At 41.3% G+C, this 19679-nt stretch overlaps 1 protein-coding gene across 1 annotated transcript in view; it reads left to right on the plus strand.

Moving 5' to 3' along the window:
• Window positions 1-937: 937 nt before the first annotated feature.
• UBXN11 (UBX domain protein 11) overlaps window positions 938-19679 on the plus strand; it is a 26952-nt gene continuing 8210 nt past the window's right edge. The window contains exons 1-9 of the mRNA XM_070949805.1: window positions 938-1002; window positions 1467-1504; window positions 2418-2528; window positions 3957-4057; window positions 5272-5326; window positions 6199-6281; window positions 7356-7470; window positions 9698-9915; window positions 17569-17646. Of these exons, the coding sequence (XP_070805906.1) occupies window positions 938-1002; window positions 1467-1504; window positions 2418-2528; window positions 3957-4057; window positions 5272-5326; window positions 6199-6281; window positions 7356-7470; window positions 9698-9915; window positions 17569-17646 (864 nt within the window). The remainder of the gene's footprint in view (window positions 1003-1466; window positions 1505-2417; window positions 2529-3956; window positions 4058-5271; window positions 5327-6198; window positions 6282-7355; window positions 7471-9697; window positions 9916-17568; window positions 17647-19679) is intronic.

The following is a 19679-nucleotide window of genomic DNA, read 5'->3' on the forward strand; positions in this document are numbered from 1 at the left end:
AAGCCACAGCCACTCGGTCTTGGAGGGGTTGAGTCGGAGCCTGTTTCTCCCCATCCAGGCCCGCACAGCCTCCAGGCACTGGGACATCACTTCAAGGGCATCGTTGGGGTGGCCTGGGGTGGAGATGTACAGCTGGGTGTCATCAGCGTACTGATGGAACTCCACCCCGAAGCCACAGATGATCTCACCCAGCGGCTTTACATAAATGTTGAACAGAAGGGGCGAGAGGACCGACCCTTGTGGCACCCCACAAACAAGGTGCCTCAGGGTCGACCGCTGCCCCCCCGTCAACACAGATTGCGACCGGTCAGAGAGGTAGGAGGAGAACCACCGCAGAACGGTGCCCCCCACCCCCAACCCCGCCAACCGGTGCAACATGATACCATGGTCGATGGTATCAAAAGCCGCTGAGAGGTCTAACAGGACCAGGATAGAGGAGCAACCCCTATCCCGAGCCCTCCAGAGATCATCCAATAAAGGTTTGAACTTTGAACTTTGAACTAGAATGCTTTATTGGCCAAGTATGATTGGACACACAAGGAATTTGTCTTCGGTGCATAAGTTCTTGGTGTACATAAAACTTATAAGTGATAAAATCGGATGATGGGAGCTGTCATTTCACATATGTAGGACTGTCAAATTGGCCAAAGCTAGAGTCAAATTTAGCACTCAGTAGGGCAGTTACTGCTACAAAAAGAATATTGCTCATGTTTATCTCCTGCAGAGATGATAATACTTCAGGATTATCTGGCACTACTATTAACTCTTTTGCATTCCAGTGTATATTCATGTGTTGTAATCATGATATAGTTCACCTGAGGATATTTTTGCTGTTTTGAGCAAATGGAGTATAATTTTACAAGATGGTCTCCAAAGTAAAGCATTTTTTACTTCTTTTCTCCACCTAGGAATTAAAACTGTGTTCAAGGGGGAAAACATGTCATCTCCCTTCTCTTCTCTCAGCAAGATTCGTAGAATGCCACTTCAGTTGCAGCCAACAGAGTAAGTGAGGGCTTATTGGAGGAAATCATCTAAATCTGTGGTAGAAAACATCCCATATTTTGGCTTCTGAATATTACAATAGATGGACAGTTCTCCCTCTTTTCAATGACTAAAATAGCTCTTAAGCTTCTTCTTCCAGTAGTGAGAGCATTACATAGGAGAATTTAAATGTTTCTAATACACTTAGTTTTATTCAGTTTTACTACAGTTTGAAACTATTAGTCATGAACTTGTATATATTTGTATTTTTTCCTATTTTGATCTTACGTATTCATACAGAAAATCCTGTAAATCTTGTTTAAGTTATGCATATGGTCTAATTTCCTTAAAAAGAAGAACTAAAACATTCCAAAGAATAATTTGTATAGCAACCCTGCAAACGTGATTATATTGACATGATAATTTGAATGAATTTTCCTCTTTATTTTTTTTAATTGTTTCTCCCATTTGTTTCTGGATTTTAGGAAAAAGGCAGGACCATTGCCGATAAATATCCAGAATGGTAAATTGACAAAGCTTCATACCTTTTATTTTAAATACTGGTTGTAAACATTATAAGCTTTTTCTATAGTTTAATGATCCATAGGAATATTTTCACATCCCAGGTATTCATAAAAAATGCTTGTGTTTAAATACCATATCATTAATGTTAGGGGTGAAATCCAGCAGGTTCTGGAGAACCCGTAGTGAAAATTTTGAGCATTTGAAATTTGAAATTTCAGAGAACCAGCAAATACCACATCTGGCTAGCCCCAGAGTGGGGTGGGAATGGAGATTTTGCCGTATCTTTCCCCTGCCATGCCCACCAAGCCACAAACGCCAAGCCACACCATGCCCACCAAGCCAGGCCCACAGAACTAGTAATAAAAAGAAATTGGATTTCACCACTGGTTAATGTTATATATTTCCATAAAGGTTTTAAAAATCTACCAGCAAACAATTAAAGTACAAAATGCTATGAAAATAACCTTTGGGGCATATATAGGAAATATGGAACTAAGAAAGGTCTGCTTGATCTGACCAATTGATTTGATCCGATTGTCTTTTACTGCCATATATATGACAATTAGTAAAAGATCGTAGTTGAAATTAATGCTGTTTTAGTGTGTTACACAGTGATCTTGGGGAAAAATCTGCTTTGAATCAGCTTTCCCTTTGTTATATCAGTCTATATAGGAAAATTATACAATTGATTTGATATCATGTGGCCATGGATATTTCTTTCTAAACAATGGAGTCCTTGGTGCTTTCTGAGCTTGGTTGTTTTCTTGCAGATGTTTCATTACCCAACTAGATAACATCATCAGTGCTAGAAGAGTGTGGGGTTTGCTCTCTCTCTTTTTCTGTAAACAAGCAGAATAAAGAGAATATCATAGGTTTGCTCTTGATAATAGTGTAATTCCTTTGATTCACAGAAGATGAAGCTGCTATGATGGATGAAATTCTAGGGCCAGGAGCTCAAATTCCAGTACAAATTAATTTGCCTTCTTGCTCAAATGGAGCTACAGCACAATCAACCATTCTTGGTATGAATCAAAGAATTGGACATAGAATTATGTAACTGCACTGGGTAATGCTAAGCATGTATATTAGCCGCACAGTCTCACTTTGGAATGAGTAAGAGTAAGTTTAATCATAATTCACTATACAGTTTAAAAAGCTGACTCAGACTTAATGAGACCCATGTTCTTGTGCTAAGAATACTTTGTGGTTCCTTATAGAATTGGACTAGAATTTGGATTCCTAAAAACCTCAATATGACCTTTGCGATCATATTAAAAGCAACTGTGTTCTCTTCGCTGATGATGTTAAACTATTCAACACCACCGACAATGCAACTACCCTTCAAAAAGACCTTGACTATGTGTCAGATTGGTCTAACAAGTGGCAGCTTCAAATCTCAACCAACAAATGCTCTGTCTTGCACATTGGCAAAAAAAATCAAAATATATAATACAAATTAGAGGGACATGACCTTGTAGATGGCCCTCACTCTGTCAAGGACCTTGGATTATTCATTTCTAAAGATCTAAGTGTCAAAGCCCACTGTAACAACATTGCCAAAAAGACATTAAGAGTTGTTAACCTAATCTTGTGTAGCTTCTTCTCTGGTAATATTGTACTACTAACTAGAGCATACAAAACATTTGCTAGACCAATTCTGTCTGTCTGGAACCTGCACTGCATATCGGACATAAATACAAATGAGAAAATCCAGAGATATTTTACGTGAAGAGTCCTCCATTCCTCTACCCGCAATAAAATACTTTATGCCACCAGACTTCAAATTTTGGGCTTAGACAACTTAGAACTAAGCCGACTTCAGTCTTATCTAAGTGTAGTACATAAAATTATTTGCCACAATGTCCTACCTGTCAATGACTACTTCAGCTTCAACCACAATAATACACAAGCAAATAATAGATACAAACTCAAGGTAAACTGATCCAAACTCGATTGCAGAAAATACGACTTCAGCAACAGAGTGGTCAATGCCTGGAATGCACTACCTGACTCTGTAGTTTCTTCCCCAAACCCCCAAAACTTTAACCTTAGACTGTCTACTGTTGACCTCACCCCATTCCTAAGAGGTCTGTAAGGGGCGTGCATAAACGCACCAGCGTGCCTACCGTCCCTGTCCTAATATTTCTTTTTACTCTTACTCTTTTCATGTATTCAAATTATGTTTATACTTTTACCTGTTATCTTATATATGCTTGACAAATAAATAAATTTTTTTAAAAATAGAACAAAACCAATAAAGCCCCTCTCCCTGAAATCAGATAGCTTCTCCTCACGAAAGTGGAGATACTGCTATAGGTAAAGAGCCAATGTAGACAACATAGCAAATCTTCTGGAAGTATGCCCCATTTTTCAACAATACAAAGTGCCCTTAAACCGATTGCTAGCATGAAGGCTCACTTCCCAATTGTCCTCGTGTTTCATGTCTTCAGGAAACGCTCCGACTGATATGGAGTTGATGACTTCTATGATGCAGAAGATTGCTTCTTTGGAGCAGAAAGTCAAGAGCCAAGCACAAGCCATCCAAGAGAAGGTGACTAAACAACCAGTGCAGGAGTCGCCCTTGAACTATTCGTAACGGTTCAGACTGGAAACTGTTGAAATTTTCTTAAGATTTTACTAACCATTTTGTTATTTTAAATTTTTTATGCTATTTTTTTAGGCCAGCTTGTAGTAGATATCTCATTAGGATAAAGCAAAATTAAGTAGAGTCATGATTACAATACAAATAGTATAATAGTATAAAACAGGTAATATAATAAGATCAAAACATTAAATGAGACCAGAGGATAATAAATGTAGAGAATTTGGCACAAGATGTGCAAAGACATTTAAAAGATACAATAAAAAACCTGTATGCTAAAAGGGCATTATTATAGTTGCTGTTACATTGGTATGTTTGGAGTTAATACTCAGAAGTGTTTTCTTTGACACGGCACTTAGGGAAGATTGCAATCTTAAAAGCTGAATGGATATACCTGAAAAGAGGTACAGGTAGTTCCTTGACTTATGACTGTAACTGGGACCAGGAATTTGGTTTTATGTTGCTATGGTTATATGTCGAGGCACCACATAACCAGAAGTAAATTTTTGATTTTTGATTTGGCAGTAGTTGTTAAGCAAACATGGTGGGTGTTAAGTGAATGGGGTGGGGTTGTTAAACAAATATGGAGATTGTTAAGTGAACAGGACAGTTGTTAAGCAAGTGAGCCAGTTGTTAAGCGAAACCATTCTTTGGGTAGATTTTGCCATAAACTGGTAAAAAGCATTGTGAATGAGTTACATGACCATGGAACGCCATGTCTGGTTTTAAAGCTGACTGTAGAAGAGCAGGCAGGACTAGGTGGCGGAGTTAAACATGTCATTAGCTTAGAATTCTTATGTGTCCACAAATACTCCAAGTCCAGCCCCCCTTGAATTCCTTTGACCCTTATTGAGTACCAGATTAGTGTGGGCCATTAGTGGACTAAATTCTTGTGCGTGGGCTTGAATAAATATTTTGTGCTGCGGGTTAATGTATGGGCCCTAATCTTTTGCACTGTCAGGGGGGACTAGAAATAGTCACAGGTAGGAGAATTTTTCCAATGCAGATAATGAAGCATGAATACTGACAGTTGAAAATAGATAGGGGACTAACGTGCTTTCCAAGTTTCAGAAAATTGCCTGGCTCTATGTCTATAATAATCAAGTTGAGTTTGCATTAATACAAAAAGCAACTTGTTTTGGCTTTTGTTTTTGGGTTGGCAGAATAAGAAGATCAGAGAACTTGAGGAGCAGATCAAAACCTTTCAAAAGAGAACAGGTAACATCGCATTACCCTTCCTTCCCTTTTAGTCCTCAACAGCAGGAAGTGACAATGTCTTGGTAAGAATAGAATAGAATAGAATAGAATAGAATAGAATAGAATAGAATAGAATAGAATAGAATAGAATAGAATAGAACAGAACAGAACAGAACAGAACAGAACAGAACAGAACAGAATAACAGAGTTGGAAGGGACCTTGGAGGTCTTCTAGTCCAACCCCCTGCCCAGGCAGGAAACCCTACATCACTTCAGACAAATGGTTAGCCAACATCTTCTTAAAAATTTCCAGTGTTGGAGCATTTACAGCTTCTGGAGGCAAGTTGTTCCACTGATTAATTGTTCTAACTGTCAGGAAATTCCTCCTTAGTTCTAAGTTGCTTCTCTCCTTGCTTAGTTTCCACCCATTGCTTCTTGTCCTATCCTCAGGTGCTTTGGAGAATAGCTTGACTCCCTCTTCTTTGTGGCAGCCCCTGAGATATTGGAAGGCTGCTATCATGTCTCCCCTAGTCCTTCTTTTCATTAAACTAGACATGCCCAGTTCCTGCAACCGTTCTTCATATGTTTTAGCCTCCAGTCCCCTAATCCTCTTTGTTGGGAAAGATGGGAAATGCGAAACAAGAGACCATGTTTCATGCTTAGCATTAATGAAGAGATGGATTTTAAGACTTTGTAGACTACTAAGATCTGAAACTGATGAAATGTGGAAAAATAATATGAAAGATATATATATATATCCCAAAGTAAATTTGTCTTATTTTCTGTTCTGAATCAGAACATTTATTGATTTTTCGTTTGGTATAGTTTAATATTTAAAAGAAAAAGAAAAAGGAATTCCAAATTCTATTTTTTTTTTTTTGGCCTCCCTATAGAAAAAGCGTCACCAGGGGCAACCCGAGTTGAGGAACTGGAAATGTTATGCCTTCAGCTGCAACGTCAGGTTTGGGAAATGGAGGTTAGCTACATAATGGAAAGACATTATTTTTAAAAAATTCTTTTTCCCTCTAGGAATCTGAGCTTTTTCATGAATTCAAGGAAAACTGACAGATGTTGAACTGGAAAACTACAGCGGGTTTATTTATTTATTATTCATTTATTTATTGGTTCGATTTATATGCCGCCCTTCTCTGGAGACTCAGGGCGGCTTACAAACGGCTTACGGGCCCGTTTTTGGCCTCCCCAGCCACCAGAGAGAGGATTTTGGATTTTTTTCCTTGAAGATGTTTTGCTTCTCATCCAAGAGGCTTCTTCAGTTTTAACTGAATGGACAACATGCAGTCAGAACTGAAGAAGCTTCTTAGATGCGTAGCAAAATGTCTTCAAGGAAAAAACCCCAAGAATGTCCAGTTTCTTTTTGAAAAGCATCTTTGGGACAATCCTGCTGATAGTTAGACTTGTGATAAGTCTAAATATCAACTATTTTGGGCCGAGGAGGCCAAAAATGGGATGCGTGGAGGCCTCAGGAGGCCAAAAATGGGCCTGTATTTGGCCTCCCCAGCCACCAGAGAGAGGGGGGGAGGGAGGGAGGGGAAGAGACACACACACAAACACCCCCCCCCAGGCAGCCACATCCCTTCACTAATCTGCTTTCCACCCCCAGGAACGTAACAAATTAAAGTTTAATTTGTGTGTATTGTTTAATAGACTGCTAAATTGGCCACACCCACCCAGTCACATGACCACCTAGCCACACCCACCCAGTCACATGACCACCTAGCTACACCTACCCAGCAGGTCCGGCCCCCCAACAGGCTGAGGGACTGTGAATTGGCCCCCTGTTTAAAAAGTTTGAGGACCCCTGCTATAGGCCATATCAAAGCACATATCACCAATAAAATTCCCTAGTTAAAAATGGCCTTAGTTGACTTGCAGGAAAATTAGCAAATTTCAAATTTTAACAAACTTAGTTTTTCTATTCCATCTTGGAATGTACATATTTTGTCATTGCAGATAAAAAGATGAATGTACCAATTAATAAATGCTATCAATTTTCTTGTCCTCTGAATTTTCTATTTCCTCTCCCATAAAGCGGTTTCTGAATGACTATGGATTGATCTGGGTTGGGGAAGACCCAGATTCTTTGCGAGAACTGGAGTCACGAGAGGAAGAAGAGAGTCTGACATCAAGGACTTTTTGGAAACCAGGTTAGCTGGGAGGAATGACTTTTTTTTAAAGAAGCATGAAAATATACTTCATCGTTCATTTTAATCTCATCTTCTTCACCCCTTTCTCTATTGATTTTATGAATAATGAAAGGCATATTATCAGTTTCTTGAAAGAGGAAACGGTCTTTTTTTCTTTGCAAAATTTCATAAACTAGGTATACAGGGGTGGGATTGAAAAATTTCAGCAACTGGTTTGCTGCCCGATTGCTGGGTGGGCATGGCCATGGGGGCATGACCTACTTGGCCTCCTGCACCATGGCGGGGGGGGGACACGGAACGTTATCGCTTTCCCCAGGCTCCGTAAGCTTTACTCGAGCCTCCAGGAGAGGGAAAACGGCCTCCTCTGGGCACCGGATGCTCTCCAGAGGCCAGAAATGGGCCCGTTTCCAGACTTCCAGTACTTCTGGTAGGCCCATTTTTCGCCCTCCCCAGGCTCTGGAGGCTTTCCTGAAGCCCCCAGGAGGGCGAAAGTGGCCTCCCCCAGGCATTGGAGGCCCTCTGGAGGCCGGAAATTGGCCCGTTTCCAGACTTCTGGTACTTCTGGTAGGCCCGTTTTTTGCCCTCCCGGAGGCTCCGTGTGTGCTCTGCACTTACCTGGCATCCAAAACGGGCTGCGTGGCGACTCCTGGGAGGGGCGGGGTGGGGTGGGCGGGATGAGCCAGCCCTTGGAACAACCGGTTCGGCGAACCAGATTAAAATTGGTGTGTTTTAAATCTGGCCAATGTACTTAATGTATTTTAAAGGGTTTTTAACGTTTGTATTATGTATATTTTACTTTCAGGCTGTTCACCGCCCTGAGTCCTTCGGGAGTAGGGCAGTGTATAAATTTAATTATAAATAAATAATTATAAATAAAAATTAACATCCGGTTTTCCCAAACCAGTCCGACCGGCTGAATCCCACCCTTGTAGCTATGTATTTTGATATCTTCTCCCCATCAGTGTTCATTATATAATCCTGCTGATATGTCTATAGAGATTCTCAATTATCCATGTTGTGTTTGTCCCAAAGATGTTTTCAAAAGGCAATTGGTCATTCTTGGGGTTTTTTCCCTTGAAGACATTTTGCTTCTCATCCAAGAGGCTTCTTCACTTCTGACTGAATGGTGGGACATTCAGTCAGAACTGAAGAAGCTTCTTGGATGAATAGCAAAATGTCTTCAAGGAAAAAATTCCAAGAATGTCCAGTTTCTTTTTGAAAAGCACCTTTGAGACAATCCTGCTGATAGTTAGATTTGTGATAACAAATAGCAAGACTTTCAGGTGGGTCTTGGAAGAAAGCTTTTATTGACTGCTCCTATCAAAGCTGATTTGTTTTATATACTAGGAAACACAAATTGGCCTTTTTAGTCCTCAGGGAATTGTTCCACTCATTCTTCTATGCAGATGAGTTTGGAGATTCTTCTGCCATATTCCTAAATATTAAATATTTGATCTTTGTTGTTTATAATTCAATTGAATGCTGTGATTATTTTAGTTATATACTTTGAATTATATTGCAGATGCTTTGGAGGAGGCTTTGCAGTGAGAATTACTGTAGAAATTTAAAATATATTTTTAAAAGCCACAAACATATCTTCCTTTTTAGACTGTGCTATGTATCTCTCCCTTGGGGGGTGGGGGTGGGGAGTGGGAATCACTATACCTGTAGCATAAGATGAGAAACTTATCAGATAAAGCAATGCCTTTGTTATAGAAATGCAGATAATACCATTCCATGTGTTTGCCACCATCCACCAAACTAGTGCCCCCCCCAGGTGTAGTTAGACTACAATTCCCAGAATTCCTATCAGGAGGGCATCTGGAGCAGAGGTGAAATCCAAATTTTTTTACTACTGGTTCTGTGGGCGTGGCAGGGGAAGGATACTGCAAAATCCCCATTCCCTCCCCACTCCTGGGGGAAGGATATTGCAAAATCTCAATTCCCTCCCTCCCTCTGGGGCCAGCCAGAGGTGTATTTGCTGGTTCTCCGAACTGCTCAAAATTTCCGCTACCGGTTCTCCAGAACCTGTCAGAACCTGCTGGATTTCACCCCTGGTCTGGAGGATATCACAATTGGGTTTGGGAAGGTTGCATTGGAATGTTGGTTTTGCTTCAGCAAAGCTGCAGTTCAAATATTAAGCTTGCACTAAAATTCAGAACTAAATATCACGGGCTGGAAGATGCCTTATCCTTGCCTTCCCACAGTCACTTCTCTTTTCATACAGGTGAAGCCATCATTTCTGAAACCCCAATCAATTTTGATTTGATTTTCAAGAATCTGACAGATTTGAATGTGCTGGCTGGAGAAGGTGTGTCCCAAATCAAACACACTACAGGTGGAGCTCGGTTGAAGCGCTTGGATTCAGTTCCGATCACCTTTTATCAGAATGGGATTGTCATGTTCAATGGACCTTTCCGGTCATATGAAGAGCCTTCCACACAGGTAGGAATCAAGCTTCGAAGAAACGAAATAGTTGACTAGCAGCTAATCTGAGATTATCTGAGATTATCTGATAGCATTAGCCCTGATGTTATTGCAAAATTTGGGTAAGGAAACATCCAAGTTTATAGAGCACCAAGGACCTCTCATTTCAACCCTGAGCTAGAAATATTCTCTTTTATTGGAAGTTTGAGAGTTACTAGTACATGTACAAAATAAGCCTTTTGTGGCAGTAACATTCTCCCACAACCATCGCCAAGCCCCTCCCCTTCCTTATATTGTGGCAGAGAATGGCAAGAATCTTATCTTTTAGTAGATCATTGGGCATTTTGATCATTACATTTGAAAAGACTGATAAGGTAAGAAGCTGCAAAGGTGCAACATGTAGTTTGTCAAACTGATGTGAAACCGCACTTATTCCATGTTGGGCCAAGACATACATCTCTGGAAGTTCAGCCTTGGAATAAGCAGTTTCCAACATAAATAGTGCATGGTATGTAATTTTATGCTTCCCAGAGAGTTTTGTAATATTACTGTTAATGATGGTGATGATGATGTTGATGACCATTTATTTATTTATTTATTTTATTTTATTTTATTTTATTTTATTTCTATACCGCCCTACTCCCGAAGGACTCAGGGCGGTGCACAGCCAAACAATAAAACACATACATACAAAATTTAAAAGTAGGATAAAATCAAATTAAATAATTTTGGCCCCGACCAATTTAAAACCCCAAACTTTTAAAACCAATTTAAAATTGAATGTATAAAATACGAAAAGATATTTAAAAATTAAAAATCTTTTATAAAAGAGGGAGAAAATTAGGCCAGGCCCGCCTGGTGAAATAGTAAGGTTTTTAAAGCGCGGCGGAAGGTGCGCAGATCCGGGATCCTCCATATCTCTGGGGGGAGCTCGTTCCAGATAGTAGGTGCCCCCACAGAGAAGGCTCTCCCCCTGGGGGCCGCCAGTCGGCATTGTTTGGCCGACGGCACCCGGAGGAGCCCCTCTCTATGGGAGCATATCGGCCAGTGGGAGGCTATTGGTGGTAGTAGGCGGTCCCGCAAGTACCCAGGTCCTAAGCCATGGAGCGCTTTAAAGGTGGTAACCAAAACCTTGAAGCGCACCCGGAAGACCACCGGGAGCCAGTGCAGCTCGCGCAGGAGGGGTGTTACATGGGAATGCCATGTCGCTCCCATTACCACCCGCGCGGCCGCACTCTGCGCCAGTTGGAGCCTCCGGGTGCTCCTCAAGGGGAGCCCCATGTAGAGAGCGTTGCAATAGTCCAGGCGGGAGGTGACAAGGGCATGAGTGACCGTGCGTAACGAGTCCCGATCCAGAAAGGGACGCAACTGGCGAATCAGGCGAACCTGATGAAAAATCCTCCCGGTCACGGCTGTCAAGTGCTCTTCTAAAGACCATGCTTGAAAGAGAAAACAAAATGTGGAACTTGGCAGGGAAACATGAAACAAAAAGGAAGCACTGGGGGCTCAAAATAGCAGCACAGAAGGGGAAATGGGATAATAAGATATGGAGAAGTTATTGAGAAGAATATTGAGTTAGCAAGTCCAATTAGAGAAAAGAAAGAAGAAAGATTCCAATTCAAGTGGATTGGGTATCAGAAATATTACAGAAATTAACAGAACAGAAAAACAGCACAGGGACCTTGGAGGTCATCCAGTCCAACCCCCTGCTCGAGCAGAAGACCCTACACCCATGATGGCAAACCTATGGCACGGGTGCCACTGGTGGCACTTGAAGCCATATCGGTGGGCACACTAGCTCAGCTCCAGCACATATGCGTGCGCCGGCCAGCTGATTTTCGGGCCTTCTGGGCCCACCAGAAGTCAGGAAACACACTGTTTCTGGCTTCCGGGGTAAGGAAGGCCATTTTCGCCCTCCCCAGGCTCCTAGAAAGGCTCTGGAGCCTGAGGAGAGTGAAAAACGGGCCTACCGGGCCCACCGGGCCATCGCGTGCCAAAAGTGGGGGGAGCACGTGGGGGCCGCACATAGAATTATGGATGTGGGCACGCGTGCATATGACCCCTCCCCCCGCGCTCCCCCCGCTTTTGGCACGCGATGGCAAAAAGATTAGCCATCACTGCCCTAAACTATTTCAGACAAATGGCTGTCCAGTCTCTTCTTAAACACTTCTAGTGATGGATCACCCACAACTTCTGGAGGCAAGCCAGTCTACTGGTTAATTGTTCTCACTGTTAGCAAGTTTCTCCTTAGTTCTACCATTCTACCGATTTCTGCCTTTGTTCAAAATATCCTGTCTTGAATGGATTACCAAATCGGCATTTCTTAAAAGCTGGCCTCAGTTTAGTATCTGCTTGGGGGGCAGGGAACTGTGGCTCTGAGTTTCTGTCTTCCTTAAGATTTTCTATTTCTCTTTTAGGGGAAACATCATATTCTGCCTTTTTAAATATATCTCAAAGTGTTTCATTCTTCTAGGAAAGGGGTGGGTGCTAACTTTCTACAACAAGCCATTTCTAGGACTGAAATATCTTTTCTCCTCCCTTAATGTTTCGCTGTTTCCCTTCTGAAACCCAGATCTATCTTCTTTTACAGTTAGCAAGCTTGAGCCTAGCTGTTGTCATAGGCTCTTTGAATCAGGGGTGAAATGCTCCCAGATTGGACCGGACTGCCTGATCCGGTAGCGATTTTTCCCTGTGGTTCGGTGATCCGGTAGCGATCGCCGCCCGGGTGTCATTACTTCTTCGTTTTAACCAGGAATGTTTTTTTACATTCTGTGCATGTGCAGACACGCTTCCGCGCACACGTGTTTCCGAACCAGTAAGGAAGGTAAGTAGATTTCACCCCTGATTTGAACGCATCATGATTTTAAAACGTAATATGTGGGGAAAGCACCTTTCCCTTCCACCTGTGGCTTATTTCCAGGGATGAAATGCTCCCGATCCGGTAGCGATGGAGGCAGGTGGTTCGGAGAACCGGTAGCAAAAATCCCTGCCCCTCCCGCCACATGCCCAGCTGAGCCGCACAATCATCAAGAGGCTTTTTTTTTTACTTTTAAAAGCATTTTTTTTACAACCTCTTTGGCCAAAAAAATGCTTTTAAAAGTAAAAAAAAAGCCTCTGATGATTGCGTGGCTCAGCTGGGATCGTCAAAGGCTTTTAAAAGCACTTTTTCTACAACCTCTTCAGAGGTTGTAGAAAAAATGCTTTCAAAAGGCTCTGACGATCCCAGCTGAGTTGCCTGATTGGCAGAGGCTTTTTTTCTTTTAAAAGCCTCTGACGATCCAAGCTGAGTTGCCTGATCGGCAGAGCCTTTTAAAACAGAAAAAGCCTCTGCTGATCAGGCAACTCAGCTGGGATCGTCAGAGCCTTTTGAAAGCATTTTTTCTACAACCTCTTCGCGGAAGAAGTTGTAGAAAAAATTTTTTTTAAAAAGAAAAAATTGGCCACACCCATCCAGTCACATTACCCCCTCCCCCATCAAGCCACGCCCACAGAACCGGTAGTAACAAATTTTACATTTCACCACTGCTTATTTCCCACAGTCTCTCTGTTTCCAGAGATTTCTGAAAAACAAGGGTTCCAATATTGGGATGTTGACTCTGGCTGCAGGTTTTATTTTTCTTGCAAAAAACTGAAATTGTGAAATAAAAAACGGTAGAGAACAAGGTTTTTATTACTTCTCATTGGTTTGCCCTCTTCAACTGAAAAGTTTCACGTTTGAAGAGCCACGTCCTATTGATTCTCAACCTGAAAGGGAGTTGGCGGAAGTGAAAATGCCCCCTTTCTGGTGGCCAAGCCATTTGACTTTCTTTTTCAGGCAAGCACAAGAATCTCTGTATGTTGCCTTCATAGCATTTCAAGGTCACATCTGCCAGGAGGGGAAACTGCTTCCTGTTTTCAGCCTGCTGCAGTTCCCCATCCACAATAACCAAGCTGTCTGGGGCCTTTACCGCATGTTTGGTGTGACCTTCTAAAGCAGTGGTTCTCAAACTTTTTCAGTCCACCGCCCCCTTGGTGCTACAAACTCATCCTCAGTGTCCCCCACCCCCACCCCTATAAATAGCATTGTTCGGAATAGCAGTTTGCATGACCCACTAAGGAAGATAGTAACCGTAAAATTCAAAACTGTAACAATTAATTGCACATTTATTCAAAATCCAATTTAAAAATCTTTTGTTAATTCAACAAAATTGTGGAACACGATCCAGTGATACCAGGTTTTCAAAGTCTGATAGTCATTTATCAAGAACCTTAGTAACTACTTACTTAGTAAACTCAGTAAAATTTAGTAACCACTGTTCAGTAAATTCTTAATGTGATGGATGGGCTTGATGAAATGATACCAGTTTCCCAATGTCTGGTTTTAAGTCACTTAGCAGGAGTCTTAAATCACCACATTCAGTAATCTGGAGTCGATTTCTTTGCTTGGAGAGAAGTTGGGTGATCACACCGAAACCATGTTCCACCAAATATGATGTTGCAAATGCAACAAGGAGCTTCTTAACCACTGTCCATAGTGCAGGATAGCAATTAGAAATTTCCTTCTGTAACCAAAACTCTTGGTACGATTTCTTAAACTTTGGCTTCAGCTCAGTGTCATTTTGCAGCTCTATTAGTTGTTCCTCCACTACGCCATCCTCCTCAATATTTGAAAATGGATTTATCACCCAATCTGGAATTTCCATCAAAAGAAAACCCTGATATCGCTCAGACATATCTTTATGCAGCGTGTCCAAATGGTCACAAAAACCTTGCAGATCATCATTTTATATCCTACCTTTCTCTTCTAGCTCGGACAAGCTCGGAAATTGGTATAGCTCGCGACGGCCTATATTGCACTTGAATAGAGTTAACTTTGAAATAAACGTAGAGATGACAAATTTGGCCTTAATAAGATTGACCTCATTTCCTTGGAACTGCAAATTCACTTCATTGAACTTTGCAAACAGTTCTGATAAATAAGCAATGTCATGCCTGATCTCTTTGAGTTCATCACTAAGGTAATGACTGATGGCCACCTAATGTCTTCACCTCTGCAGGTTCTCAAAGATTTCTGAGACAAGTGTTGAATACTTAAATTTCAGTAGTCACCAATCCCAGTCTTAAAATGAGTTTGGAATCCGTGGGAGTCACTGATAACAATGAACTACTAGCTACTGATAATGAGTCCAGTCCTGCCTTTCTTTTCCTTCTGTCCAAGTTTTGCAAGTACTTTTTCCAAACATATATTTTATTCCACAGTATACAAACCATTATTGTTAGGGAAAAAATTGCTCTTCCAAGCAATTTTAAAAGACACTGTCAGAATGACTCTGCTCTCAGCCCGCTTTGTGACTCCTTGAAAAGCACACGCTCCAACACTTGAGGAGGCAGGAATGGGCTGCCGGTGTCTAGAATTAAAACGTGGCTCGAATACCTAGTATAGTCCTCCTGCGTGAGAAGGGGGTTGCAAGATGACCTCCAAGGTCCTTTCCAACTCTTACTGATACTGGCCCTGGCTTTCTTGGCGGAACGATAGTGACGGCAATGATGGCGGCAGCAGCAGCGACGGCAGCAACAGCTCCCACATACACACACATGGCAGCCCACCTGGATCCTCGGCAGGGGGGCGGCAGGCCTGGCTGGCTGCCTACTAGCCATCCCGGGAAGGCCTCTGGGGACATTGGGGTCTGCGGCAAAGCTCCCAATTTCTCCAAATGCCTCTTTCTTACTGTTGTAAGGGGACGGGCTGCAGTGCGCAAACTTCAAAAGCTGTTCCGCTGCCGCCTGCACCGCTTGCTTGGAGCTGGTTTGGAAAGGGAAAATACGCAGCCGAATTAGGCGAGACACGCCCCACCCAGATCCCTCCAAACGGCTCTCCCTACGGTAGCCTTCCCTCTGAAAAGCTGTCCTGCTTCTCCTCTGCCTGCATTCTGTTACAGGCTGTCCACCCAGGTAGTGGCCGGTGGCTCCAGGGAGTGGCGTCCTGTTGGTCTTGGAGGGGTGGGATGCAGAGCCAGTAACCGTATGCAGGTAGAGAAGCCAGATGCGCTTTTCGCGCCCCCAGCTCATTCGTTGCAAGAAAGAGCAGGCGCTTGAAAGAATGGGCTCCGTTTGGGTGGGCGATCACACTGTTGGGTCGCGTAGTTCAGCGGAGAGGCTACCAAAGGGAGACCCGTTTGGAGGGATCTGGGTGGGGCATGTCCTGCCTAATTCGGCTGCAGTTTTTTTCCTTTCCAGACCAGCTCCTAGCAAGGGGTGCACAAACTTCAACAGCTCTTGCGCCACCGCCTGCAGACGATCCATCTGTTAAACTACTGAAGTTCGCAGATGACACAACAGTGATCGGTCTCATTCGAGACAATGATGAATTCGCATACAGACGGGAGGTTGAACAACTAGCCTCGTGGTGCGACCAGAACAATCTGGAACTGAACACACTCACTTTAGGCATGAAACCAGTTTATTTATTTATTTATTTATTGGTTCGATTTATATGCCGCCCTTCTCTGGAGACTCAGGGCGGCTTACAATGCGTTAAGCAATAGCCTTCATACTTTTGTACATACCTGCTTAATAGGGCTTTCGCCCCCCCCAAGCGGTGTTCTTTTTTATACAAAGTCAGTTTATTGCCCCCACAAACCGGGTCCTCATTTTACCTACCTCGAAAGGATGGAAGGCTGAGTCAACCTTGAGCCTGGTGAGATTTGAACTTGCAGTAATTGCAGGCAGCTGGTGTTACTTGACAGCACTTTAGTCTGCTGCGCCACCAAGGCTCTTAGTCAAAATCAGTTAGGTGACTTTGGATCAATTTATTTATTTATTTATTTATTTATTATGATTAGACTTCTGTGCTGCCCATCTCGTCAAGGCAACTCTAGGCATCTTACAGTCAAGAAATTAAGAGACCATATAAAACATTAAAACAATAAGTAAGAGCCGTACAGATAAAAAATTCAGATAAAATTTGATTAACCATGTTGGAAAGGAAGGGAGCAAAATAGGCATGCGGTAGAATTTTTTAAAAAATTGAGAAGAGACAAGTGTAATTGAATTGTTGGATTGCATGTAAATTAAGCCTTTGGTTTCTTAGTATAATAAAGTACATTCTTACCTAATTGACAAACCTCCACAGAATAACCAGTCAAGAAACTTGAAAAGACAAATTATAGTCTAGACAGTTTATGAAATAATGCCTCCCAAATAGGTCTCTGTCTAGCCCTCCTTTTTATTTAATTCTTTTTTATTCTTGGCCTCATCTTTATTGGTTGCTATCATTGCTGGGCTGGGTAGCTCTCACTCCTTGATGTTCAGTTTTCACCAGGTAGCCAGTAACCAAGTCTCGTTGCAGAGTGGGTCGCTCATTGGTCTTCTCATGTCCAAGCCTGCATTTTTTAAGATGGTTTGGTTTGTTCTTTTTACCCAGGCCATTCCCTGTCTACCATTGCTACTCAATTCAGATGGAGTCTATAAATTTTCCCACAGAAAATGTTGACCCATTTAATTTCTTTCTTTCCTTTTTTTTAAATGTTGGGGAACAATCAATATTTTCTGTCTCACAACCCTGATAAAAGGGGACTACATAAACGGAAATAGATAAGGTGTCAACAGGCAAATAATTTGAGTTTTTCTCCATTGCGGTTGCTTTGTCACTCTGGGGGAAATCTAATGAGTTGGTTCTGATTGTGGTTTCAGCGTTGCCTGCGAGATATCATGGATGGCTTTTTCCCTTCTGAGCTGCAAAGCCGTTACCCCAATGGTGTCCCATTTCAGGTATATCTTTATAGCTTCCTGTTTTTGAATTCATGGTTTCTTGTTTGTCAGAATTGAAAATTCCGAGGTCATCATGCCTACAAAAAAGATACTCTACTACAACTTAATTCTGTGTTGATTCTGTGGTTTTATGACAATGGATCCATACAATCAGCGCAGTTTCTATGAGGTTTGTTGAAGTGTCACTGACCTATGGATGGAATACTTTCTGGTCAAGTTATTGTACCTAATTTTTGTTTCATTCAAACAACAGGCAACTGGTTTTTGTTGGGGTTTTTTTGCAAGCTGTGAAAGTTTTTGTTTTTTTAATTATCAGTCCAATTGAGGAACTGAGAATGCTTGTTGTATCAGAAACTGGAACAATTTTTCTCCTCAAACCTTCTTTAGAACAGCTTAATCGTCATTTCTGTATTTTTGTTTTAAAGTAACTCTATTAATGATAGGTTTTTTCCCCTTTTTCTTCTTGTTTGCATTTCTTTAAATTTCCTTTTTAAAAATACTGCTTTATTTTTAAAATACAGATAATAAACATTTAAAAACCATCTATTAGTGGTAGCAGTTTCCACTAATGAAAATTAAAAGGTATTTTCAGTAGGTAAATACAATGTTTAAGAATACCACTGGATATTTAGATCAAATTCTATTAGAAAAATTAGTTTAGATTTTCATTATGTGACTCAGGGAAGCAACAGAGAAAAAAAAATACTGGAAACATGAAAAGCACATTGTCTCTAAAAAAAAAAAAATCTTTACCAGAGCAATTTACAACAGTCAAAAATCAGAATCAGAATTTTTTTTTTTTTAAAAAAAGCAATAAATAAAAATACAGTTTAACTAGATATTATTAGGATAGTTTCTTTAGGAAGAATGGAAAAAAGATAAACCCACAAATTGGAAACAGAAAAAGTTAATCAGCAAATAGATTTTTTTTTTAAATTGAGAAAAGACAAATGCAGTTGAATTGTAGGAATCTGTATAAATTGAGCCTTCAGTTTCTTAGTGTTATAAATTTTTGGAGTTCCTGATGATCTCTCATCCAAATATTATCTAGGTTTACCAAATGCTTTTTTTTTTAAGATTAGTGAAGAAAGTGCTACTGTCTAGCTAAACATTTGCCGATTTAATAAAGCAAGCAACGTGAAATGTAATTTCCTTGTTTTATAATTATAATTATCACAAGGTAGAAACAAATATCATTTTATTTATTGAAATCAAACCCCAAATAAAAGTAAAATGACATTTGTATACCAAAAGTACAAAAAGGCCTAAAGAAATCCTTTGAAGGCTGTTCATCATATCAAACTCGAGGGCTTGAAAATATTAATTCCTGCTGTCCTACAAAAACAAAAATCTGTCAGATTGACCTGGGTCAGCTAACAACAACAAATATGAAGCTTTTCTGCCTGTGTGCATAAAAGAAATAACATAGCAACATATATAGGATGAATTTAACAGAATTGGAACCACAGGGGCAAAATTGGCAAGTTATATTTATTTTATTAAACATCCGACATAGAACTGCTGAAGATAAAGATGCTAAACTGACTCTAAAGAAGAAGCTTTTATTACAGCTAGGCTGTCCCTCTTGTTCCCTGGGGAAATTTGAAAACAGACCAGTCTCATTTTGTGACCACATTGCTTAGTGACAGTCGTTCCGGTAGTCCCTGGTTACACTTCTTCAGAAAGAATTGCACAGGTTGTGACCATGACTTCCAATTTCTTGCCCGCTTCCCCACTGACTTGTTTCATGGAAAGCCAGTGGGGAAGGTTGCAAATCATGATCACATGACTATGGCATGTTGTGACTGTCAGGAGTCTGGGACGGTTGGTGAGTTCCCCATTTGCAATCATATAGCTGCAGGGGTGCTCGGCCCTCCAACCCTCCCACATAAACCAGACAGGAAACATGGCAAAACGAATTATATATTATTGTAAAGCTACATGAACAAAGTCTTGCAAGTCCAAGGGCCCAAATTTTGCCTCCATTTTTAACTACTTGATTCGTTAGTTTCTTTCTCTGTTAAGTGGCTGCA

This window comes from Pituophis catenifer, unplaced genomic scaffold, assembly GCF_029215685.1.
Source record: "Pituophis catenifer annectens isolate HBS135680 unplaced genomic scaffold, rPitCat1.0.hap2 SCAF_9, whole genome shotgun sequence".
NCBI lineage: Eukaryota > Metazoa > Chordata > Lepidosauria > Squamata > Colubridae > Pituophis > Pituophis catenifer.